Source organism: Mytilus edulis, chromosome 2 (genome assembly GCF_963676685.1).
Source record: "Mytilus edulis chromosome 2, xbMytEdul2.2, whole genome shotgun sequence".
Taxonomy (NCBI): domain Eukaryota; kingdom Metazoa; phylum Mollusca; class Bivalvia; order Mytilida; family Mytilidae; genus Mytilus; species Mytilus edulis.
In genome coordinates this window covers 3,920,110-3,946,957 of record NC_092345.1, presented here as the reverse complement: position 1 = coordinate 3,946,957, position 26,848 = coordinate 3,920,110, and the positions used below count along the sequence as shown (strand labels likewise).

At 32.3% G+C, this 26,848-nt stretch overlaps 1 protein-coding gene across 1 annotated transcript; it reads right to left on the bottom strand.

The window, feature by feature from the left end:
- Window positions 1-6,018: 6,018 nt before the first annotated feature.
- On the bottom strand, window positions 6,019-17,188 carry LOC139510453 (WSCD family member AAEL009094-like). Its single transcript, XM_071297035.1, has 5 exons — window positions 16,902-17,188; window positions 13,629-13,741; window positions 11,164-11,318; window positions 8,507-8,743; window positions 6,019-6,427 (listed from the first exon to the last, which is right to left on the bottom strand). Exons 1-5 carry the CDS (start codon window positions 16,917-16,919, stop codon window positions 6,066-6,068), a joined length of 885 nt encoding a protein of 294 aa, XP_071153136.1. The 5' UTR covers window positions 16,920-17,188; the 3' UTR covers window positions 6,019-6,065.
- Between the last annotated feature and the right edge of the window lie 9,660 nt (window positions 17,189-26,848).

Here is a 26,848-nt window from a genome sequence, read left to right as displayed (position 1 = left end):
AACATCCATATATCTACAGAAAGGCCCGGACATTTTTTTCTTATTTTAAGTTCATTCTATAAATTTTTGCACCATACATTTATTTTATTGAACTCACAAATCTTACTTTTGCGTTAAAAATTGCATGTCCGGCGTAACATTTCAGATTAAATTAAATGCATTTCTCTATGTTCCGTTGTAATTTTGCACATAAAATCTGCGAAATTTAGTATATCAGCTTCCTACTAGATTTATATTATAACATCATACCCGTTTTTTGGTATTGGCTGAACTTTGAACCAAGCCTTCAACGAAATATTCAGCAGAGGAACCTGTCTTAATGAGTTTTGAGGAAAGTTTATATAAATTTAAGTTTTATTATTATCCCTATAAAATAATCAAATCATATTATAACTATACTCAATAGAAAGTTCAGAAAAAGATAAACATTTTCAAAGTTTCAAATGTAAAAAAAAAAATTTTCTTGTAGCAGATTTTTAAAAAATCGAATGTCTAGCCACTATGTCCAAACGTTATTTTTGTCCATTCCTTAGGTGAAACATGTTGTATAAATACTAAATGTGCATTTATAATACAAAACTAACATATTTATAAGATACAAACTATAAGTTCATACAAATGGTTAAATGAGTCGGGTGTTTTCACTAACATTATGACCTTACATTTTTGTTCGGAAAGTATACTCCCTATGTCTAGCCATTATGTCCAAGGGTGTCATTTTGACGTTTCTGCACAGTGGCGTCTTTTTATACAAATACACACTATTTACGAACTGTTTAGGCAGTTAAAATGATGCCGGGAAATGTTCATTCCAAAATGGTCTGCTGAATCAAAATAACACTCAGATTAGAAAAAAATACACACATAAGGAATAAACCCTGTATAGACACAGGGGAAAAGGGGGGATGGGCCGAGGAATAATTTGTTATGGACAAAAGTTTTCACTCAAATCTAAAACACCTTTATAGATTAGAACCCGATTAGAATCCGAGTTACAAAGGTCTTATAAATTTTAAACAACTATATAAATACGTATTTGTAAAATTAAACCATCAGTACTAAAAAGATCGAGAAATAGTCTGAAAACTCGCACAGATATTGGACAAAATTGAGTTCAATCTAAAAAAAAAATCATTTCAACTAAAATCATTATAAAAAAAATCTTGCTGAATTATTATATGACCGATTTTTATGAAATAAATACCATAAATTTTTATGTTCAATTTGTCATAAAAATGTTCCGGCTAAATTTATCTTCTCTTGTGTCCCTCCGAAAGCAAGATTTTTTTAAAGGTTGCTATGTATTCTATCCAAAACAAAATTGGAAAAATTTGCATTTGTTTTCATCTAATCAGATCAGAAAATAAAAACTATCTTTACGTAACTAATTGCCTTATACATGATAAATTTTGAAACATTTCTTCAGCTTATGGTATTTATTTGATAAAAGTCGATCGAGTAGGTACTCCGCTCTTGATAACAAAATGTCAAATTTAGTATATGGCGTCAAATTTGTCAATTATACATGTTACGTCTTGCGACGCAATACCGTGCGTAACGTCAGTACGATCTGTGAAAAAGATGCAAAAGTTGATGATCGTAGTACGATCGTGTAGATCGCAGTAAGGTCATATCACGGTCGTCGTGAGGTCTTCAAGATCGTGATAAGCGTGGCCAACTTTGAACATGTTCAAAACAATCGTGGTGTGGTCGTGGTGAATTCAGGTCGTAGTAGAAGCGTAGTGAGAGCGCAGTAAGGTCGTTTTTAGGTCTAGAGAGGGAAATCAGTTAAATAAAACCAATTACTTTCACGGTACTATAATCTGTCGATACCTGTATCTTGGCATTGTAGAAGGTCATGTTTTTCTCTGTTTTCTCTGACTGTAAATGACAGTTTTTGAGTTTGAGTCGATCTGTCGAGTTAAACCTTTTTCAACTTTCTTGTATAGTTTGTTCTTATGGTTTACTCCACTGCTCTAGGTTAGAGGAGGGCTGGACGCTCACAAACATGTATAACACTACCATGTTTTTTATGTGCATGTCCCAAGTCTGGAGCCTGTAACTCAGGGTCCGAAGTTCAGTGGTTGTCGTTGGTTTACGTCTGTCAAATTCGTTTTTCGTAAATTGTTTTGCTATAAATTAGGCCGCTATTTTTCTCAATAGAATTGTTTAATATTTTTATGTCGGGGACTTTCATAGCCGACTATACGGTATACGGTTTTCTCATAGATGATGGTCATACGGTTGCATCTAATTGCTTAGATTCACTTTATTTGCACTTTGTTGGTTAGTTGTCTCATTGGCAATCATACCACATCTCTATTTTTTCATATTGAGACTGTTGATGAAAAAACATTGCAAGAGAAAATGGAAAATGTTTACTTTGTAACTCGGTATAGATATAACCGGGCGTTTTCCGTGTTATAGTAATTCAAAGACGGTATATGGCAAGCCGTTCTCGTCAAAACTATGTTTAAACCTTTTTTTCGAAAAAAAATACACACTGAGATTTAAAAACCTAAAATAACACACTGAGAAATCGAAATTACACACTGAGATTTAAAAAAATAAAAAACACACACTGAGAATTCAAAATTACACACTGAGATTTTAAAAAGACACACTGAGATGAAATAGATTGAAAAACACACACTGAGAATTGTTAATTACACACTGAGATTTCAAAAATACACACTGAGATTAATATGCAAATTACAAATGAATATTCATGAGATGAATAATTCAACAGATTAATATCTTGATCTCAAGAACTCTTGTCATTATAATGAAATGCGATTCCTTCAACCAACATTCGTAATAAATTTCAAGACTTAACATCGCTTATATTCATAAGTTAGTTTGTTGCCTATAATTCAGGTCATTACTACCAGTAATTAAACATGGGTCCCTTTTCAAAAGTCTTCCAACTGTTTTCCTGATTTCGCTAGTTAATCTTTTATATTTTTGTTACGTTTATATGCTTTAATAGACACTTTCCTTGGACGAGAGGAGAGAGTAAACATTTTGCTGCATTCTTTTGCAGATTGTTCCAATGTTTTCTTATAATTTTAATAAAGTTTTTCACCATTTGGTTATATTTTGTAATAAGGGTAAGTGAGTATTTTTCTTGTTCTTGTATTTCTAAAGTTTTTTTTATTAATAATTTGGAACCAAATCGAAGGACTAACGAGTTATGTCCCATTGTTGTTTTAAGCTTGTAATAGATTCAGATTAAGTATGCTAATTAGATATGTGCGCATAAAAATTGCGCACAAATCTCAGTGTGTAATTTTAAATTCTCAGTGTGTAATTTTAAATTCTCAGTGTGTATTTTTAAATTCTCAGTGTGTAATTTCAAATTCTCAGTGTGTGTTTTCAGTTTATTTATTTTCAGTGTGTCTTTTTGAAATCTCAGTGTGTAATTTTCAATTCTCAGTGTGTAATTTTCAATTCTCAGTATGCGTTTTTCATTTTTGTAATCTCAGTGCGTCTTTATGAAATCTCAGTGCGTCTTTATGAAATCTCAGTGTGTAAATTTTTAATTCTCAGTGTGTAATTTTCAATTCTCAGTGTGTAATTTTCAATTCTCAGTGTGCGTTTTGAAGTTTTTAAATCTCAGTGTGCTTTGTTGTAATTCTCAGTGTGTAAATTTTTCGAAAAATGGTTTAAATATAGTTTTGACGAGAACGGCTTGCCATAACGGTATACCAATACTTTAAACTTTATTAGCAAGGTCCGGACAGTACCAGACCTAAGACCTAAACTGACTACAAAATAACATACAAAAGCATATATAAAAAAACAGTTACTATAGAAAAGGATTAGTGTCCAACGGATTAACTTGTCATGGTCAGAGTGATTTCCATCACGACAAACATATATTTAACAATATAATTAATTAGACACAAAGAAATGTAAAAGGTTTGATAAACGGATTAATAAATTTTCACTATAGCACTTGAAATATATTGTCTGAACTTGATTTATATCTAAGTCCTAATTGTCCAAATCTTCCTGGTTATATTGATATCGAAGATGATCGAATTTCATCACATGTTCTGTATTTAATGATGACCGTAAATTATTTTCAGTGAATAGTGAAATTGTGGCATTACTGTGACTTTGAGGGGACAAACAGTATTTATTGAAAAGAGCTCTATCTTTGCTTTTATTTTATTTATCCACTGATTATTTGTTGAGAATTATTCTAATATGACGTTCTTCTTTCGCTCGGAAACAAAGCCATGTTCTAATTATATAAAATCTGCAAATGAAATAAGACAAAAATACAATACTAGTAAAAAAGCTAATTCTACGCATGTTATGCTCTCAGATTGAAAGATGTTGTGAACAGATATAAAAAAAGAAGATGTGATATGATTACCCATGAAACAAATATCCTCAAATTTCGAAGAACAAAGATGTGAAGAATTACAGGTTGCCATACGACCTTAAGAAATAAGATCACCCTGTACCGTATATGTATAGTCAGCTGTGAAAAAGAGTGAATATGGTGTATTAATTCGTGACAAAACATCACTAGGTGCTCACGAAGAAAGAAACAAGAAAAGGAAAGAATAGGACTTTGATTACTGTTCTTCATCTTAAAGCCATATGGCTGCCTTCAGAATGGACCAAAACTCATCTTACAGCAAGTTCATGGAGGTCTCTATCGCCGATTTGAGAAGAATTTCTCGATCAATACTTTATTTCTTTTTTCTTTAAGTTACCTGTTCCCTGTTTAGTAATATGCTTTAGTTACTATAGACCTTCTCAAAATGGGACGAAGATACCAGATCAATACTTTGTTTCTTTTTTCCTTAAGTTACCTGTTCCCTGTTTAGTAATATGCTTTAGTTACTATAGACCTTCTCAAAAAGGGACGAAGATACCCTCTGTTTAGTAATATGCTTTAGTTACTATAGACCTTTTCAAAATGGGACGAAGATACCAGATCAATACTTTGTTTCTTTTTTCTTTAAGTTACCTGTTCCCTGTTTAGTAATATGCTTTAGTTACTATAGACCTTCTCAAAAAGGGACGAAGATACCCTCTGTTTAGTAATATGCTTTAGTTACTATAGACCTTCTCAAAATGGGACGAAGATACCAGATCAATACTTTGTTTCTTTTTTCTTTAAGTTACCTGTTCCTTGTTTAGTAATATGCTTTAGTTACTATAGACCTTCTCAAAAAGGGACGAAGATACCCTCTGTTTAGTAATATGCTTTAGTTACTATAGACCTTCTAAAAAAAGGGACGAAGATACCAGAGGGATATTCAAACTCATAATTTTGTGGCCCTTTATAGCTTGTTGTTCGGTGTGCGCCAAGGCTCCGTGTTAAAGGCCTTACCTTGACCAATAATTGTTTACTTTTATATTGTTTTTTGGATGGAGAGTTGTCTCATTGGCACTCATACCACATCTTCCTATACCTAATCATAGATCGAAAATAAACTGATAACGCCATGGCTAAAAAAGAAAAACACAAACAGACAAATAATAGTACACAAGACACAGCATAGAAAGCTAAAGACTACGCAACACGAACCCCACCAAAAACTGGGGTGATCTCAGGTGCTACGTTATCGCAAACCCGGTAAAATCAACTGATTCATACACTTCGATCTTTATATATATATGATCGACGTTGGGTTAAATGATAATGCAACAAAAATATCCACTGCAGTCAAAATGCATATATACATATGCTATTTGGTAGCATATGTTTAATCTGTTAACTTCTTTTTTAGACTCGAAGTGAATTGGACTTGACATATTGAAGAGTCACGACTTTAAAGGCTGTTAGTTGACACTGTTTGACTCTTATCAAAATACATATGCTGTGTCCAAGCTTTGCTCACAAATATGAATTATATACAGGTCATGTGTCAAAATCTGCATTTTAATGAGATTGTTTTTTTTCACCTACTGGTTATTAATGTCACTGAAATTACTGTCTCGTTGACTTATACTCCGCATCTGTAATTACCAATAATGTAAAATAAATATGCAAGCAGTTCAATACCATTCACTTTGTTATTTGATAATTTTTTGAAAATTTATTATTTTTCATTCAACATTTCAATATTTGTAGAATAGTTCAGTTTTCCGTAATGCTTTTCTATTTGTTCAACAGCAGCATTTAGTTTTACCTTTAATATTTTTGTGTAAAACATTTTGGGGTTAAAGTTTATGTAACTATGGTGTCTGCGGTATCTTCCGTCCATATTCTGCTGCATACATGGAACGGTTCTAATTTGTTTTGAAATATTAAGAAAGTCTAATAATTTTCCTATCTCACTAACAGGATCTTTCTTCATTTTCTCGTAAATCAAAATATATTTTTGGCCACTAAACTTCATCCAGGAATTATAAAACTTCTTCCATTTATCGATTTTCTTCAACGCAAAAGTTTCAAATTTTTCTGAAAAAGAAATGTATAAATATTTATATGTAACGAAAATATAAAGATCGTTGTACTCTGTCTAAATAATTAAAAAACATTCAATTGCCGTTAAAACACGACAGATATCAATTGTGGAACAAAAGCTGCTTATCCCTACAAAGCACATGGATTCATCGCAAGTTTGTGAAATGAAAACGACCTTTAGTTGTTGGCGTTATGTTTTGTAGACTGTATCTTTTGTGCTTTTTTGCTATGGTGTCGAGTGTCTACCATTCGATTTTTTATTGCAAGGATATGGGTTATCCATCCATGACAAAAAAAATCCGTACATGCACAGCTAAAAGACAAAAGAACAGCGCTTTATTGCTGTTCGTCATCTCAATGTCGCCCAGAAGGCTTCAACGCAATTTGTCCAAGACTATGGTTTTCTTTCTGATATTGTTTAACATCTCACCCCTTATTTTATTGATTTGTATTTACATTGTGTTATAGATCAAATTTATTCGTTTGAAGCTCACTTGTTTGTGTTAATATGTCTTTTGATTGAGTTAAGCCATTTCAATTGATATTTTATAGTGTGTCGTTCTATGTTGTGATTTTATACTATTGTTTCAGGTAAGGCTGAAGGTTGGTACTTATAACGTTTAAACCTGCTGCTTTGTTCGCACCTGTCCTAAGTCAGGAACTTGATGTTCAGTGGTTGTTGTTTGTTGAGGTGGTTCATAAGTATTTCCCGTTTCTCGTGTTTTGTTTAGATAGATTAATTTTAGATTGGTTTTCCTATTTGAACTGTCTACGCTAGTAATTTTAGATTGGTTTTCCTATTTGAACTGTCTACGCTAGTAATTTTAGATTGGTTTTCCTATTTGAACTGTCTACGCTAGTAAGTTTAGATTGGTTTTCCTATTTGAACTGTCTACGCTAGTAATTTTAGATTGGTTTTCCTATTTGAACTGTCTACGCTAGTAAGTTTAGATTGGTTTTCCTATTTGAACTGTCTACGCTAGTAATTTTAGATTGGTTTTCCTATTTGAACTGTCTACGCTAGTAAGTTTAGATTGGTTTTCCTATTTGAACTGTCTACGCTAGTAATTTTAGATTGGTTTTCCTATTTGAACTGTCTACGCTAGTAATTTTAGATTGGTTTTCCTATTTGAACTGTCTACGCTAGTAATTTTAGATTGGTTTTCCTATTTGAACTGTCTACGCTAGTAAGTTTAGATTGGTTTTCCTATTTGAACTGTCTACGCTAGTAAGTTTAGATTGGTTTTCCTATTTGAACTGTCTACGCTAGTAATTTTAGATTGGTTTTCCTATTTGAACTGTCTACGCTAGTAATTTTAGATTGGTTTTCCTATTTGAACTGTCTACGCTAGTAATTTTAGATTGGTTTTCCTATTTGAACTGTCTACGCTAGTAATTTTAGATTGGTTTTCCTATTTGAACTGTCTACGCTAGTAATTGTTTAGGTCTTTTATAGCTTGATATTTAAAAAGAGTACAAGCACAAGCAAACCAATATGCTATTATACAAGCACAAGCAAACCAATATACTATTATACACAACATGCTTGCAGTAACTGAAAATGAAGGTCAAGAAGTTAACCTGCTTATAAGGAATATTGGCTTAGTTCACTTTAATATACTGCCTATACCGTTGTATACGACATATGAGCCAATACTTATTACATCTAATATTTTTCGTGACTTGTTTATTGGTCAGCCTATTACTGTCTATAACACACATCTCTCGGAATTTATCCAGAAACATATCGGTAAGCTTTACCTTAATATTTGTATTTTGCCCATGAAGGGTAATGTATGGCACAATCTGACCAATCTGTAAATTTTAACGCTTTAAAAAAAATGATTTTAAAACAATAAATTTGAAAATGTGCTATTTATCAATCATTTTGCAACCCCAGAAAAATACAACTAACTGTTTTATTTTGTTTGCAAAATCATACGATAATACATTAGATATGGAATGTTTGCCGAAGAGACAACTTTCTGTCAGAGACCAAAAGACTGCAAAGAAAAGTTCGCACCTAATATTTACTATATATAACTGAATGCAAAAAACTATTAGTTATAATACCTGTAAACTGTTGTTCTGTTGCGGACGTAGTTTTATTAGCAAATACTCTGTTAAATTCAGCAATAATGGCATCATACGGATTTCTTATAAGAAGCACGGACTTCTTATATCGCATACGAACTGTATTCGCCCATCCAACATGGGTTTTTATAACAGCGACATTTGAACTCACTGAACATTCACCAATAAAATCCTTCTTTATAGTATCACTGCAATATATGCTGCCTGTTGCAATACCTAGTATAAATAAAAAGATATTCAAACGTGGTATTTAGAGCATAAAACTGGTATAATATATTATCATTGAATATATTTCATTAGATATAATATGTCATTTTGATATTTGAGAACAATCGCTAAAACTCCAATATCACAGGATAATTTTTATGTCTGTATAAACATAACAACAATGACTTCATGTACTATCCATGACAATGCTAAAACAATAAATTGAAAAAAACCTAGGAAAAGCTTGGTATAACTCTTATTTTAATGGTTTACACACAGTTGTAGTATGGAAATGAAATTATTAGAATTGAATGCTTTTTTTGTATAATTTTATATGGTTGTAAAAAGCGTAAATCGTGAACACATTTTTTATATGGAGCGCTTCAACAACGAGGCAAAACTGAAACGCAGGGACATGATTGTACTGTTTGGTGCTTAAGTCTAGGAGAAGCACGTGCATCCAAACAGAAACGTCATATTGGATTTACAAAGAATCAAATACAGAAATATGTTTTTAGTTATGTTCTTATGTTAATGACAGACACCAACCAGTCAAAGATCTGCTGTAAAACCTTTTTTTGAGAAAAAAATCAGTATAGGTTATGCAAACTTTAATTTGACCTTATTGTTATTCTAATACCAAAAACACAATATGAATGTAATTGCGGTTCCTTGTTATAATCATTAAAATTATGTTCTCGGATTGAACGAAAATTCATTGAAAGATGGCGAAAGATACCAGAGGGACAGTCAAACTAAAATAAACTGACAACGCCATGGCTAAAAATCATTGATATGCTTGTATGAAATTTGAATTCAAGGCCAGTTTGGCGAATATCTTTCAATCAAAGGAAACCAAAACGTAGATTTATTGACTGTATTATAATCTCCATCTAAAGATTCCATTCATAATTGACAATATAATGTGGTTTGTTTAGAGTAATAATTAAAAATTCACTTCCTTATGCACGAAAGGCTTCATCGATTATTACAGAAATTTCTAAAACATACTTCCTGATTATATGACGATTTTTTCCCATTGTTTTCTTATGATAGTCATTATTATTTAAGATAAAGATTTTTTATGAAAAAGGACATGCGGAGCCAATTGGTTTTTATTACCAGTCTTATAGGGATTTGACACAAATTAAAGTAGAATAAGAGAATAAGTGAGTCTGCAATCAACCGATCTAAATAGATTCTAGAGATCAACATAAATTTTAAAACACTAAACACTTATCCATACAATATGGTTAATTATAATATTCAGCTACAAGAATTTCTTATTTAAAAAAAAAAAGGTTACCGGGGTATCCCCCCTCCTTCCCCCTTAATCGATGTATTTTAATTGTTGCTACGCATGCTTACTGTTTTTCTGTGATTTGACGCGCGACAACTCATCTTTACTTTTGTACACATTTGCATACTCAACTATACTGCATTTTAATTTATTAAGAATATTAAATGTTCATCCTATCTGATGCAAAGTCATTTATTTTCAATTCTTACCAGGCCAAGTAATTCAATTTTAAGATCCTCCTGCCCCATCCCCAAAAATTAGATGGCCATCCAATTAAAAAGAATTCGGATTTTCCCATTGTGAAGTTTTCTTTATATGAAGCAACATTTTAGCATATCCTCTTATAATACAAAGGTTGCTAAGTTGATATCTAATATGTTGGGACTCCCATGATAGATTGGTCCCCAGACAAAGAAGCTGCTTAACAAAGGCTTTTTCTTGATTAAGTTGAATTTGTTGCTGGTACGGTAAACATGTAATTGTACCAAAGATTACAACTCGTATTAGCTATTGTCCTCGTGCACGACATCCTCGTTCTGGACTTTTCACAGACTTCGGATTATAACCGGGTTTAAAATTTCAGCAGCAGCCAACGCGACGACTGTCACTAGCTGGGCCACACAATCTTACTCTTTTTGGGAATCTAATTACACCAAAATATTTCAGTAAAATTCGTCTAGCTCAATCTTTAGTTTTTTTATATAATATAATATGTTAAATGGATATTGTTTTGTGTATTTCAGTCCTTCGTTGTGTTTGTCTGTCAATCTCTGTATACTTTGGTCTTTCAATCAGTTCTCTAGTCAAGGTATTACCGATGAATTGCTCTGCTTACCCGTGGATTATTCAATCGGATGTCTATCCAAGGTATTATCAACGGTTTGTTTTCCTACCTGTTGATTGTTCAATCAGTTGCCTTACCCAGGTATTACCGATGGTTTGTTTTGTCTACCTGTTTATTGTTCAATCAGTTGCCTTACCCAGGTATTACCGATGGTTTGTTTTGTCTACCTGTTGATTGTTCAATAAGATGCCTTGCCCAGGTATTACCGATGATTTTTTTTGCCTACCTGTTGATTGTTCAATCAGATGCCTTGCCCATGTATTACCGATTGTTTGTTTTGCCTACCTGTTGATTGTTCAATCAGATGCCTTGCCCAGGTATTACCTGAACCTGGAAAACTTGCAAGTGCTGTCAAAGGCCTACGTGTAACACTGAACTGGACTTCTTGACACAAAACTTTTAACGTTGCATGACTGAAATTCTTCGATGGGATCTCGTGTCTGAAAAAGAATAAATTTGACATAGCACCATTGATATTACTTTGTTTGTCAAAAAATGTTTTAATTTTTTTTTAAGATATACAATTATAAATCCATAAAATACTCTTCATTTTTCGTGAAATATTCAAAGAATCTCCCTGTAAAATAGAATACGAAAAGGTCCTCATGTATTGGTATGTTTTGCTTTGTGTGTGTGGCTTGTGTGCATGAATTACAAAATTTCTGAGCATATTTGTATTTGATGCACAGCAAAATTATTGAAAATGAGTTAACTACGAATAGTTTCTTTTAATAGATTCGAATAAGTTAACGCACAGTGATAATGCGTATATACAGTGTTCATACTTTAAGGCAGTGTTCATGCTTTCAGATAGTGTTCATGCTTACAGGCAATGTTCTTGCTTTTAGACAGTGTTCATGCTTTCAGGCAATGTTCATCATGCTTTCAGGCAATGTTCATCACGCTTTCAGGCAATGTTCATGCTTTTAGCTATGTTCATTAAGCTTTCAGGCAATGTTCATGCTTTTAGGCATGTTCATTAAGCTTTCAGGCAATGTTCATGCTTTCACAGTGTTCATTCTTTCAGGCAATGTTCATGCTTTCAGGCATGTTCATCATGCTTTCTGGCTATCTTCATGCTTTCAGGCATGTTCATCATGCTTTTTGGCTATCTTCATGCTTTCAGGCATGTTCATCATGCTTTTTGGCTATCTTCATGCTTTCAGGCATGTTCATCATGCTTTCGGGCTATCTTCAGGCATGCTCATCATTCTTTCAGGCAATGCTCATGCTTTCATGCATGTTCATCATGCTTACAGGCTATCTTCATGCTTTCAGGCATGTTCATCATGCTTTCGGGCTATCTTCATGCTTTCAGACAGTGTTTATGCTTTCAGGCAATGTTAATACTATCCGGCATGTTCATCATACTTTCAGGCAATGTTCAAGTTTTCTGACAGTGTTCATGCTTTCAGCCAATGTTCATGCTTTCACACGTTGTTCATGCATGCATGCACTTTATAACAAAACTAGTTATATTTTTTAAAAGTATTTCAGCGATTTTGTATAGCTTCTCGTAAACTTCGTAACATTTTTTTTACTGTAAAATTATTTGTTTTACCCCAAAAATCTACGGATATGGATAGTCTTTCTTAAATCAATTCACAGTTTTCTAGACTTGGCAATAATTTGAAATTGTTTAAACACATGTTGGAGACTGGTGGCTCGTTAGCTCTTCTATTTTGCGCAGTTTAGTCGCCGTTTCATTGACGTGTACGTGAAACGTTTCATTTTTATCAAAGGTTTTCCATAAATTTATTTTAATTTTTCTTTGCATTGATTCTAATTTGAAAATGATATTCCACTATAAATGAGTATTTATTAATTAGAACGTAACAATGTCAAATATCGGTTAAAATATATCAGGGGCCTGTTTATCGAAGCTCTCTTAGGATTAGGACGTGTCCTAAGACCAACTTAGGACACATCTTAGTCCTAAGTGGGTTTATCAAACATGTCTCAACTTAGGAAAACCCTAGGAATTGTCCTAACTTTAGGATATCAATTTAGGTGTCTTAAGATGGTCTTAGGATGGTCCTAACTTTAGGATATATTCAATTTCGCTTTTTGATCATTTTCACACGTATTGTTGTTTTTACCAGTAGTAAAATAGTTGAAATACTGCGGATTTATATGAAAAATGCACGAGATTTGTCTTTGGACTAAAAATATTGAAACCTTGACACTTCGAATTCAACTCACTCAAAAACATGTAATAATTTTTACCGATTATATATCTAGTTTACAATTAGTTTGTTAAATTTTTATATAATACGTATTTATTATTTTTGTCTTATGTTTGGTTTTATACAGTTTAAATGTACAAATATTATACAATAATCATTTATTATCTTTTATGTAACACTAATAATAAGTTTCTAATTAACTATATTTGAAAAATCAAAATTATTGATAAAATATGATATCATATTGTATTTGTTCATATCTAATTTGTATTTTCTTTTTCACCAATACTTAGGACATCGGTTAGGAGGTCCTAGCTAAGATATTCCTAAGATAGCTTCGATGTGCATGCTGAGACGTGTCGTAAGTCGGTCCTAACTTCATCCTAAAGTCTGTCCTAAGAAATTCTTAGGACGGAACTTAGGACAGTTTCGATAAACAGGCCCCAGGTATCACAATCGTTAATGTTTTGGATCCCTATATTGCGCACATATTGATAAAATTTCCGAGCGCTGTATATTTTTTAATCAAACATGATAACACAAATAAATAACCATTCCACATACCTGAGAGGGATTTTCCAGTAAGCATAGTTACCAAACAAAAGTATGCCAAAGCTGAACACTATACCAAATGACAAACGGTGACAAATATAGTTATTCCGCATGTCCGGCGAAATCTGAAAAATTTACATTCACAATCGTTTAGCCTTTAAAAGAGTTTTTTTTTTGTCTTATTTTTTTACTAAATATGCATAAAACAAATAATTAGAAATACAACCTTAACAGAATCAAATAAAACATGTTTAATTTAGAATATGACAAGATTTCATATATATCCTGGAGGGTAAATGTCCGTATACGATACTTCCGGATTTTCTGCTCAAGCCATGCATTAATTACTTCCTATATTTTGTTAAAAAGAAAATTTATATATTGTGTTTACTTTTTAAATAAAAACGGTCATGTGTCAATAATATGCAATGTCGAAAGATTTAATATATAGTTAACTTGTATTACTTTTATCTGTGATGGACTATAGATATATATCTGTGGTGGACTATCTGGGTTAATGTATTTTCCAATATATCTACATGAGAAATAAGACCTATACGCTGTAACCATCATATGAACTTATCTAATATAATATAATATAACTAGTTTTTTTATCCGTATATCAAATTATGTTAGGCGTATCAAACGAAAGATTTGTATATCATGTGGTTATTTTCATTACATGGAATAATTGCGAGACATATTTTCATATGGTCCATGCTTTATTACTAGAATTACAAGAAAGTTGCGGCTACAGATAAAATGAAGATTATTAATTATATACTTTTATAATAATTCTCTTGACAGAAAATCTATCGAGGAAGATGTTTCTGTGATGTTGAGGAAAAATTGAATTACAGATTAACATAATTGAAAGTTTTTTTAAGTTCGAGTCGGTTTGACGATGGTATATATAAAATTTGACCCTACCGGAGCATTCAATGTTGCTATGATTTTTGATTGATTTTTAACCATCTGTATAACGTTGTGTCGATTACCCTTTTTTTTTTTTTTTATTATATTCTAATTTTCAGGGTTTTTTTTTGCCATGGAATTACCCGTCCATCCCGGGTAAATGTATTTTTTACATTGTCCCCTAAGTGTTTTTAAATATCGAAATATTTATAACAAGTATTTACAAAGACCACATTCGAAATTATGCTGGAAACATCTGAAACATTCATTCATTTCAAATTTATAACAGTTTCAAGCTTTCTTCATAGCTGTTTTTTATTTTTCATAAAGACATATCTATTGTTCGCAGAATTTAGTCATTTGAAAGCGAGGTTCACACTCGTGCTGTCTCCAACCTGAAGGACTTCTTATCTTACATAGAAGTACTGGGTTGGGGTACCTAAAGGACTTCTTACCTTACATAGAAGTACTGGGTTGGGGTACCTGAAGGACTTCTTACCTTACATAGCAGTAATGGGTTGGGGTACCTGAAGGACTTCTTACCTTACATAGCAGTACTGGGTTGGGGTACCTGAAGGACTTCTTACCTTACATAGAAGTACTGGGTTGGGGTACCTCTGCAGTTTTTGCATACCTAAAAAAAAAATTATTTAACTTTTTTTTAATATATCACAACATTCTTTATTATATTCCGCTACAAAAATAAATTATGTATTGGTTTTTTTTATAAATTGAATTCTGTAAATGCCCCAACAACCATCTCAGATGAATTTTAGACTGAAAACTTTAAAGACAATTTAATAAATTTATGTCAACATTTAATAACCGACCATACGTTATTACATATGCTCATTGTTGATGGATTGATGTATGGTCACCAATAGTAACGGTTGCTGCCATCATTTTGAATTAAGTGCGTGGATTGTTGACTCTTTGGCTATTGAAGATGGTTTCAAGACTAAAAACATAAAAGGTTGTTTTTAACATTGGCCTACATAAAAATTGATGGAAATTGATATTTTTTAGATATGATCTTTATGAAAATACTATGCTGTAATATAAAAAAAAGCTTTGAGCAATGAAAATATTGATTATAGCTTACGTTGTAACATTGATGATATAGTTTTATAGAATTTTTATAAATTCCGCAAAAAAATATTTGACAGTAATAGCATTTAAGAAATAATCGGCGATGCAAAAGTTTCTTATGACGCAGGGCAACCAACGACAACCTTGGCGAGGGGATTATTTTTAGAAGTCATTAATGAAATTTTATTAATGTTGATGTGCAGAAACGCCCTTTCAAATACGGAATTTACATTTGGCTTTTTCTCCAGGGCTAACTGTATCTTAAAAGTGAACCTTTATATCTCTTTAAAGAAAGTAACTACACGTAAGATCGGTTTAATATACGGATATATGTAAAGTTAAGAATGATATTCTATAAATATCAGTTAAGCTTAATGTCAGATGTAGAAAGGTTTATATTTCTTTAATGATGATAGGATGTTTAATATTGTTACAATCCAAGTTTGGAAACTTTTGAAATTAAGTTTGAATGATGTTAAAACATTTTTTGAACAGCGGTATACTACTTTTGCCTTTATTTAGTAACTATTTAAGAATTGAATGCTTCTTTTTGTAACTTCATTGAGGTGCAAAAGCGTTGACCGAAGTACATTTTGTATGAAGCGTGGAAGAATCTACAAAAACAAACTTAATGACCTATAATTACATTAGATGTATGTTTCATTATAATACTTTATTCTGATTGGCTAACTGGACATCACATGTTATTCCGTAAGCAATTGCATTACTCAATAAAACTTTTCATTCATGATAACACGTGGTCCCACAATAAAGTGGCACAGGTGAATAAAATAATTTAAAAAAACTATGAAATTCGTGTTTTCATGATCATAGCTAAAAAATGTAATTATAAGTATTGAATGCTTCTTTTTGTAACTTCATAGGGTTGTAAAAGCTTCATACAAAATGTACTTCGGTCAACCCCTTTGCACCTCAATGAAGTTACAAAAAGAAGCATTCAATTCTTAAATAGTTACATATAATAAAGGCAAAAGTAGTATACCGCTGTTCAAAAGTCATAAATCGATTGAGAGAAAACAAATCCAGATTACAAACTAAAACCGAGGGAAACACATCTTCTGCATGAATAAGAGGAAAACAACGAAAAAAACAGAAACACTGAATTGCAACGAACTACTAGTCAACAACTGCCATATTCTAACATTTCAGTATAACAATTCGTCCTTGGCATGTGGTTGACAGTTATCTCCTTGGTATTCATATCACATCTCCTGATTTTATGATAATGTAAAATGTGAAGTCTAGATTATCAAAACCTACCTGTTTGTAGATAAACATCCAGACTACAGCTTGATGCCACTCTTGGGCACTGACTTAAGTTTTGTTAAAACAGTTGGACACGCAGATTATTTGAAACTTTTAGTCGATCTGTGAGCCAACGGGTGACAGACATCTATTGGTGAAATGCTCGAATCATGTGATCTTGCAAGTATTTCTGGTGTGTCCACTCGTTCGCGAGTCTACAAATACAGATCAAGATGGTAGGTACTTGGTCCAGCATTTTATTTGATGTGATCATTCATTGTGTTATTTATACAATGTAAATATTTATAAGAACGACACACAATATATAGGGTCTTATCTATTTATTTCCTAATCAGTATTACAGGACCTTTATAATCAGGAATGAAAAATGAAATATTTTATAACCGAGATGTTTGATTAAAACTTTAAAGGTTACCTCGAAAAGACAGAAAAATTATTACAGTCATTCCTTCAAATTTAAGACTGAATTCCGTTTTTAATGAGTATAATTATCACGAGAAAACAACCATGACATCACGGTCAAATAACAAAATTATGTCTATGATAGACCAAATACTTTCAGCCAATCAGAAGACGTGTTACATCCAAAATTAAATTATTTAGATACACATTTTCAATTGCATTCGACGATTGCAATTTTGCAGTTCATGATACAGTTGAATTTTTATGTGCAATTTTTTATAAACGTTCACTTTTATTTGTCATAATTAATTTATACAGAAAAAAACCAATGTTCCTTGAATTCATTTCATTTTACAGTTGCTATCTAGAAAACTCGTCATCCTTTTTATGCAGAATCACAGTTTTATTTGTTTTCTTTGAGCGGTTCCTATATTTGAACCAATTACAAATTCGAAGAGCGTTATAGTGTTCTTTTTGTACATCAGAAAATCAGAAAAAAGATAAATTAGAAGGATATAAACTCATAAATCACACTTTTAAAAACATCATAGCTTACCTATTTCATAAATTTAGATCCAATTCTATACTTCTATAAAAGAAAAGAAAATACACCCTTTAGGGTCATTTCGTTGTTATGGAGGAATGTGATGATAAAATTATAGCAGAAAGCCGTTGTCTTTGACTATTCATTTAAAAGTTGTTGAGATTTGATCAAGATATTTGACAATTTTCAAGTTCAATATATTTAAAGAATAAAAAGGAATAAAGTTTCTTACTATTAAGATTTTATTTCTTATTCATTTAATATATCCCATTGCATGACTTATACGAGATTGGGCGATAATTCCTACCGTAAACGAAAACCCTTCATGACAAAGTCAGGCTATGCATTTTTGTCTCTAAGATAAAAATATTATCTTTTTGTAAAAGATGTCATTCGAGGTCATTCAAAATTTTTAAAAACTCTAAAAGTTGCAAAATTGCATTAAAATATGATTAATTTTTGTGTGTACCATTTTTACATTCATGGCATTCAAATATTCGACTTCGGGCGTTCCTGATGAATCTAGAAAAGTGCAGCGGACGCATGGAATATAAAGTGTGTTGATTACATTTTTATATACTTTCCACCTAATTAGACGTATCTACATTAAATTGTTCTTAAAATGTTGGAAAAGAACAAATTCAGTTTTTCAAATGCTCCTTTTCAATCAATGTTCACATACGGGTTCCGCTTAAGCCTGATTGAATCCTTAAAACGTTTTCTTTAGAGAATCCACGCTTGGTTATAAACATAAGTCTGTTTAATGTTCCAAAGATGTTTTATTGGAAAAGATACTTTATTGATATAAAACATTAATGCATGACATTTGTGTGGTAAATGTTAACGGATGATATTACAAGGAACCCAGTATAATTCATGATCACAGATCAAGTTTCCACCATCGTATCAACCTACTCAGTGGGTCACATATTGGTATAAGACACACAATCTCAATTAAAAAAATATACTTTCACTTTCATCTGCTTGGAAATACGAATTATTATTGTTTCTAATATCTATCGAAATATGATTTATATATGAAAAGAAGCCTTGTAAAGGTCTAAAGTTCATAATTATTTCGTCAAATGATTACAATTAGGAAAGAGCAAGTCATCAACTATAATTCAGCCAGATATAAAAATCCAATTTCTACCGTGTTATTATTGTTACAGATTACTTAATGGTTTTTCTTGACAGCGTCCACAGCAAGCTTTAATCTTGAACATTATTGAATTTACAGACACTGCTATTCAGGAAAGGTAAGGAGTTCATGCTTTTTTGTTTATTGTTTTTTTTTTATCTCCTCCTCTTTAGATTAATGCTATCCGTCTTCAGTGTTGGTTTCTATGTTTAAAACAACATTAACGGTACCAAGTTTTCTGCACCAGATGGACGATTCAAAAATAAATGTCACTTCAGTTTTGCTCAATGTAAAAAAATTAGCAAAATCCAAAACTTGAACAGCGTAAAGCATACTAATTCATACATTTAGTTCTTACGGGAATTGAAGATATCAAATTCATTGAAATTGCTTAATTTTGTTAAGAGCTATGCATGATGATATTTGACACCTTTTATTTGACACCTTTACTATTTTTCAAATCTTGAGCGTTTGTCTTTAATGTTCTTGAGGCTTGTTTAGGGGGGTATCAATATCCCATATCCCATTAAGTTTTTATCCAAATATCCCGTATCCCTCTAATGTTTACCCCTAATATCCCAATAAATATTTTTTACAAATATCCCATATCCCTAAAACTATTTTGAAATATCCCAAAAAATCATTATAAATTCATTCCCAATCCCATTTTTTTCCTCATCATCACAACGTTAACAATTTTGACTGGGAAAACAAACTGTGTTAAAGGAAATTTACAGTGCATACTTCCAGTGTTAAATAAGAATATATGTGTCCAAAAGATGAAGTGTTCCATCTTAGAGCCTTGTACATAACAATCTCTTTTTCTGTGATCTTCAACGATAAATTAAGTGTAAGGGGTCTAATTTCAGACTTTTTTTTAATAGTTCAAACCGTGATTCATATGACTGTAAAATTTCATTTTGATAGCATTCTTCTTTCATTGATAAGAAACTTCATCCTACATGTTAACCTATGTTAAAAGAACAGAAGGACTCAACCCTGTCTCTTGTCCGAGATTGCTCTGACATCCAACGGCTGTTTTGCCAGACAAGCTGAGACTGTGGGACGTCAGAGCACGTCCATATCAAAAAGTGGATATTTAGCATGCAAGTTCAATAACTCAAAATTTAACACAAGAACGATTTCTGCTAATGTACCTACATTACACTTAACTGTTGCAATATTTTTACAGCAGACAAAATTTGCACAGCCCTTGTTTTGCAAAGAAATAACACAACATTTGACTCTTTGATGTTGAACTTTATGAATTACATAGATCCCAATATTTTTGTTACTTTTTTTTAATTTCCTTCCTCACAACACCAGTAATAGAAAGAAAAAATATTAATTTATATTGATTATTTAGTAATTATTCGTTATTAACATAGTTTATACGGCGAAATATCTACTTTTTAATATGGGACGTGCTCTGACGTTCCTCGGCCCCAGCTTGTCTGGCAAAACAGCCGTTGCAAATCAGAGCAATCTGTGAAACGTGGAGACCTCTGAAGATCCTCGCCACGTAAAAAATAAGAGGTAAAACACTAGAAAATATTCTGTAATCATATAAGGCATCAAAACAAATAAAATCATTGACAACAATAAGGCTTAACTCATCAGATGGATACATCTAACAAAAATCTATGATTATTTCAAGAAAATTATCAATGCATATGAGCATATAATATAAAAAAAAAAGATGTGGTATGATTGCGAATGAGACAACTCTTCACAAGAGACCATGTGACACAGAAATTAACAACTATAGGTCACCGTACGACCTTCAACAATGAACAAAGTTCATACCGCATAGTTAGCTATAAAAGGTCCTGAAATGACAAATGTAGAACAATTCAAACGAGAAAACTAACGGCCTATTTTATGTATAAAAAAATGAACAAAAAACAAATATGTAACACAGCAACAAACGACAGCCACTGAATTAAAGCCTCCTGACTTTGGACAGGCACATACATACAGAATGTGGCGAGGTTAAACATGTTAGCGGGATCCCAACCCTCCCCTTAACCTGGAACAGTGGTGTAACAGTACAACATAAGAACGAATTATACAAATCAGTTGAAAAAGGCTTAACTCATCAGATGGATACAAACAGAAATACATCTAACAAAAACAGAGAGTGGACGTGACCGAGTACTTGTACATCCCATCAACAAAAAGAAACTAAGTACAGATCTGAGAGTACTCGTAGTTACTGACAGCTAGTTCAAAGCCAATTACAACTAATAAAAAGTAATGCATCTGAGACTAAATTATCAATCATTACACATCCAGCATCCAATGGCACGGTAAACAACATCTCCGTAAAAATGAGGATGTGCTATCCCGTTTGAAATAAGTTTTCTACAGGTAGAACCAAACTTCAAAACCAAATCTAGAATTTAGTAAAGATTTTAAGTGATTTGTGGTAACGAAATCCCTGACTTAATAATTTACCAGTAATACATAGATTTCGTTCATTAAAACCTAAAACGTTACAACAGACACGGGCATAGCGGAGGTGTTGTGATATACAAACACCGTAAGATAGTGCTTAAGGAACATCACCATCCAAAAAAGGAAAATTAACAATAAGGAACGAAGTATGGAAAGCAAAACAAATACTTTTAAAATTATCAGTACATATGAGCATATAAATATCGAAAATAGATCAATACTTTTCGCTTGGGTTTGAATGACTTTTAAATAAAATTTGTAAGGGTTCCGCGGAACCCAGTGTCTCGCCTACTTTTGCTGTTAATCACACACTCATCAAAAATGATGAAAAAAATCAATAAAATTATTCCTCTCGTTACTATCTTTTGATTGTCAGAAGCTTCTGTCCAAGTTTGGTAAAAATCCAGGCTAGTTTAAGAATCTTCAAAATGTTTTAAATACTTTAACTGCAGACTGTATGTAATGTTAACTGGAAGAAAAACTAAGTCCATTTATAAGTAAAATACGGGAAAAATGGAATTTTATTTTTACAAAATTTACATCTGGATACTATCTTCTGATCATAAACAAGCTTCTGGCCAAGTTTCTTACAATTCCAGGATAGTTTAAGAAAGTTATTAAAATTTTAAAAACTTTAACCACAGAGTGAATGTAATGTTTCCTGGCAGAAAAACTAAGTCCATTTATAAGTAAAATACGGAAAAAATGGAATTTTATTTTTACAAAATTTACTTCTAGATACTATCTCCTGATCATAAACAAGCTTCTGGCCAAGTTTTGTACATTTCCAGGATAGTTTAAGAAAGTTATTAAAATTTTAAAAACTTTAACCACAGAGTAAAATTGAGAAAGGAAATGGTGAATATGTCAAAGCGACAACCACCCAACCATAGAGCAAACAACAGCCGAAGGCAACCAATGGGTCTTCAATGTAGCGAGAATTCCCGCACCCGTAGGTGTCCTTCAGCTGGCCCCTAAAATATGCATAATAGTACAGTGATAATGGACGTCATACTAAGCTCCGAATTATACACAAGAAACTAAAATTTAAAATCATACAAGACTAACAAAGGCCAGAGGCTCCTGACTTGGGACAGGCGCAAAATTGCGGCGGGGTTAAACATGTTTATGAGATCTCAACCCTCCCCCTATACCTCTAGCCAATGTAGAAAAGTAAAAGAATAACAATACGCACATTAAAATTCAGTTCAAGAGAAGTCCGAGTCTGATGTCAAAAGATGTAACAAAATAAAATAAATAAAATGACAATAATACATAAATAACAACAGACTACTAGCAGTTAACTGACATGCCAGCTCCAGACCTCAATTAAACTGATTGAAAGATTATGTCTTCATCATATGAATATCAGGTACAATCCCTCCCGTTAGGGGTTTAGTATCATACTATCATAAAATATATGAGAAGAACATAACCCGTGTCATGCCAACAACTGTTTTTTTAGAAATAAATGTGTTTAGTTCCGATGCAAAGACCCTATCAGTGAATCAATGTTAAATCCAAAATATGCAATCTTTAATGACCTGACAACAGTATCGTAACTATATCCCCTTTTAATAAGTCTATTTAAAGGTTTTGTTAGTTTCTGAGGAGAATACTGACATTTTTGTGCTTTATAAAGAATATTTCCATAAAATTTTGGATGTGAAATACCTGAACGTATAAGATGTCTGCATGTTGAGTTATATTTACGAATTATTTCCTTATACCGGTGATAAAATTTAGTAAATGTTTTGACCAGTTTGTGATATCGAAAACCCTGGTGTAATAATTTTTCAGTAATACATAAATTTCTCTCGCTAAAATCTAATACATTGTTACATACACGAGCGAATCGTACAAGTTGAGATATATAAACACCATAAGATGGTGACAAGGGAACGTCACCATCTAAAAATGGATAATTAACAATAGGAAATGAAAAATCATCTCTTTTATCATAAATTTTTGTATTAAGCTTCCCGTTTATGATATAGATATCAAGATCGAGGAAAGGGCAGTGGTCATTGTTATCATTAGCTTTATTTAAAGTAAGTTCTACAGGATAAATTTCTTTAGTATACATACTGAAGTCGTCATTATTTAGAGCCAATATATCATCCAAATATCTAAAAGTATTGTTAAATTTTTGTATCAAATGTTGTTTTGATGGGTCTTTGCTAATTTTAGTCATAAATTGTAACTCATAACAATACAAAAACAGGTCCGCAATAAGTGGTGCACAGTTAGTCCCCATTGGAATTCCAATAACTTGACGATATACGGAATCTCCAAAGCGAACAAAAATGTTATCAAGTAAAAATTCAAGTGCATAAATAGTATCAAAGCATGTCCAATTGACATAGTTCTTTTGTTTATTGCTACTAAAAAATGATCTAAAAGAGTTTGAACATATGTACTCGCATTCCGACTTTTTAAATGCCCAGTTAATTAGGGATGTGAATTTTTTCTTAATAAGAATATGAGGCAAAGTGGTATATAGGGTAGAAAAATCAAAACTTTGAACAGATTCAAAATCACCAATATATGCATGCAATTTATCAAGTACTTCCAACGAGTTTTTGACACTCCAAAAGTAGTTAATTCCACTATTTTCAAAGGCCTTATTTGAACAATTTATTATCAGGTTTTTTATTGTACCAAGTGTACTAGTAAGTAAAACAGACAATTTAGTAGTTTAAGTGAATGTAATGTTTCCTGGCAGAAAAAACTAAGTCCATTTATAAGTAAAATAGGGAAAAAATGGAATTTTATTTTTACAAAATTTACTTCTGGATACTATCTCCTGATCATAAACAAGCTTCTGTCAAAGTTTCGTACAATTCAAGGATAGTTTAAGAAAGTTATTAAAATTTCAAAAACTTTAACCACAGAGTGAATATTTGTGGACGCCGCCGCCGCCGCCGACGACGACGGAATGTAGGATCGCTATGTCTCGCTTTTTCGACTAAAGTCGAAGGCTCGACAAAAACGACCATAAACTCCATTAAAATCAACAAAGCACTAAAATGACCTTTAATATTAAACTTTTTTTGGCAATTTTATCAAGTGAGATGTAAATATTTCTGTATTTAACTTTTAATTCCACTTATTTTTTTTTCATGATAAAAATTCAATATCCTTATAAATGCATCAATATCCCATATCCCATTTACTTTTAGGACAAATATCCCATATCCCTAAAATTATAATGGCAAATATCCCATATCCCAATATACCCTATACAAGCCTCGTTCTTTGTACATTAAAAAAAGAACAATGTAAGTACCACGGTTTGGGGGGGGGGTTAACTTCCTATTATTGGGTATACGGGGATGTGCCAAAAATATGGGTCATAATTTTGCGAGATTTTATATAAAAATTACCCTCCTTTTTAATGACATCCTGTATTAAAATGCATTTACGTTTGATAACTGTATATTGATTTGGGGTATGATCTACATATCATATATAAATATGCTATTGAGAATCTTACATTATTAATGGTCAATTATTATATTATATTAAATCAATTCATTTGAAAGTTCATCTTTCAAACAAAGTGCTTTTAAATAAGTTCCCAAATGAATCCCGGTGAGTTAGTGGTTATATAAGCATGGGTCATATTTTAAAAATTGTATATAAGTATATGTCATTATTTCTTAAATATTTATATAACTATAGGTACTGAATTTCAGTGAATGTTATATTAAAATGGGTACGTTTTTTGAGGCAAAAATGGCACACCCCTACCAAATAAAATATCGAAGTACCCCCCCCCCCCCTTTCCCCGTGGTAAGTACTATATGCGAAACATCAACCCCTTATCAATACTGCCTGACAAGAAAACATATTTGAAATTTAATGTATATGATACCCGAGTTAAAATGTGTAAACATCTCGAAATTCGGTGGGTGGGTCGGGTCGTTGTCATTAAAAATCGATGAGCGGGCGAGTGGATTTTTGTTTTGTTTGGCGAATCTAAATTTTACATTCATTAATATTCATACATAACCTATTTCGTTGAATTCTTGAATTAAATTATCGTTAAAGACCTCGACCAATTTGCATAATTATACAAGTAATCAAGGAGGTGAAACACGAACAGAGGGCGAGACAGAAAAAAGGTACTGATGCGAGATAATAACGTGGGTTTAATCATGTTGACAAATACTTCGACGCAACAGGCACTGGCAAAGTCCATTTGCCGGGCCTATATATTTGTCAATACGACACGATTACATTTTGCTCGTATATAACTATCTTTTCTTGTATCAGTATCTATACGTATATATGTCAGTCTCAGATCAGAGTATGATAGTTATCAGTATCTATAAGTAAATGCCAGTCTCAGATCAGAGTCTGATAGTTATCAGTATCTATACTTATCTGTCAGTCTAAGATGAGAGTCTGATAGTTATCAGTATCTATACGTATATGTCAGTCTCAGATCAGAGTCTGATAGTTATCAGTATCTATACGTATATGTCAGTCTCAGATCAGATTCTGATAGTTATCAGTATCTATACGTATATGTCAGTCTCAGATCAGAGTCTGATAGTTATCAGTATCTATACGTCTATGTCAGTCTCAGATCAGAGTCTGATAGTTATCAGTATCAAAACGTGTATGTCAGTCTCAGATGAGAGTCTGATAGTTATCAGTATCTATACGTATATGTCAGTCTCAGATCAGAGTCTGATAGTTATCAGTATCAAAACGTGTATGTCAGTCTCAGATCAGAGTCTGATAGTTATCAGTATCTATACTTATATGTCAGTCTCAGATCAGAGTCTGATAGTTATCAGTATCAATACGTCTATGTCAGTCTCAGATCAGAGTCTGATAGTTATCAGTATCTATACGTATATGTCAGTCTCAGATCAGAGTCTGATAGTTATCAGTATCAATACGTATATGTCAGTCTCAGATCAGAGTCTGATAGTTATCAGTATCTATACGTATATATCAGTCTCAGATCAGAGTCTGATAGTTATCAGTATCAATACGTATATGTCAGTCTCAGATCAGAGTCTGATAGTTATCAGTATCTATACGTATATGTCAGTCTCAGATCAGAGTCTGATAGTTTTCAGTATCTATACGTATATGTCAGTCTCAGATGAGAGTCTGATAGTAATCAGTATCAATACGTATATGTCAGTCTCAGATCAGAGTCTGATAGTTATCAGTATCTATACGTATATGTCAGTCTCAGATCAGAGTCTGATAGTTATCAGTATCTATACGTATATGTCAGTCTCAGATGAGAGTCTGATAGTTATCAGTATCTATACGTATATGTCAGTCTCAGATGAGAGTCTGATAGTTATCAGTATCTATACGTATATGTCAGTCTCAGATGAGAGTCTGATAGTTATCAGTATCAATACGTAT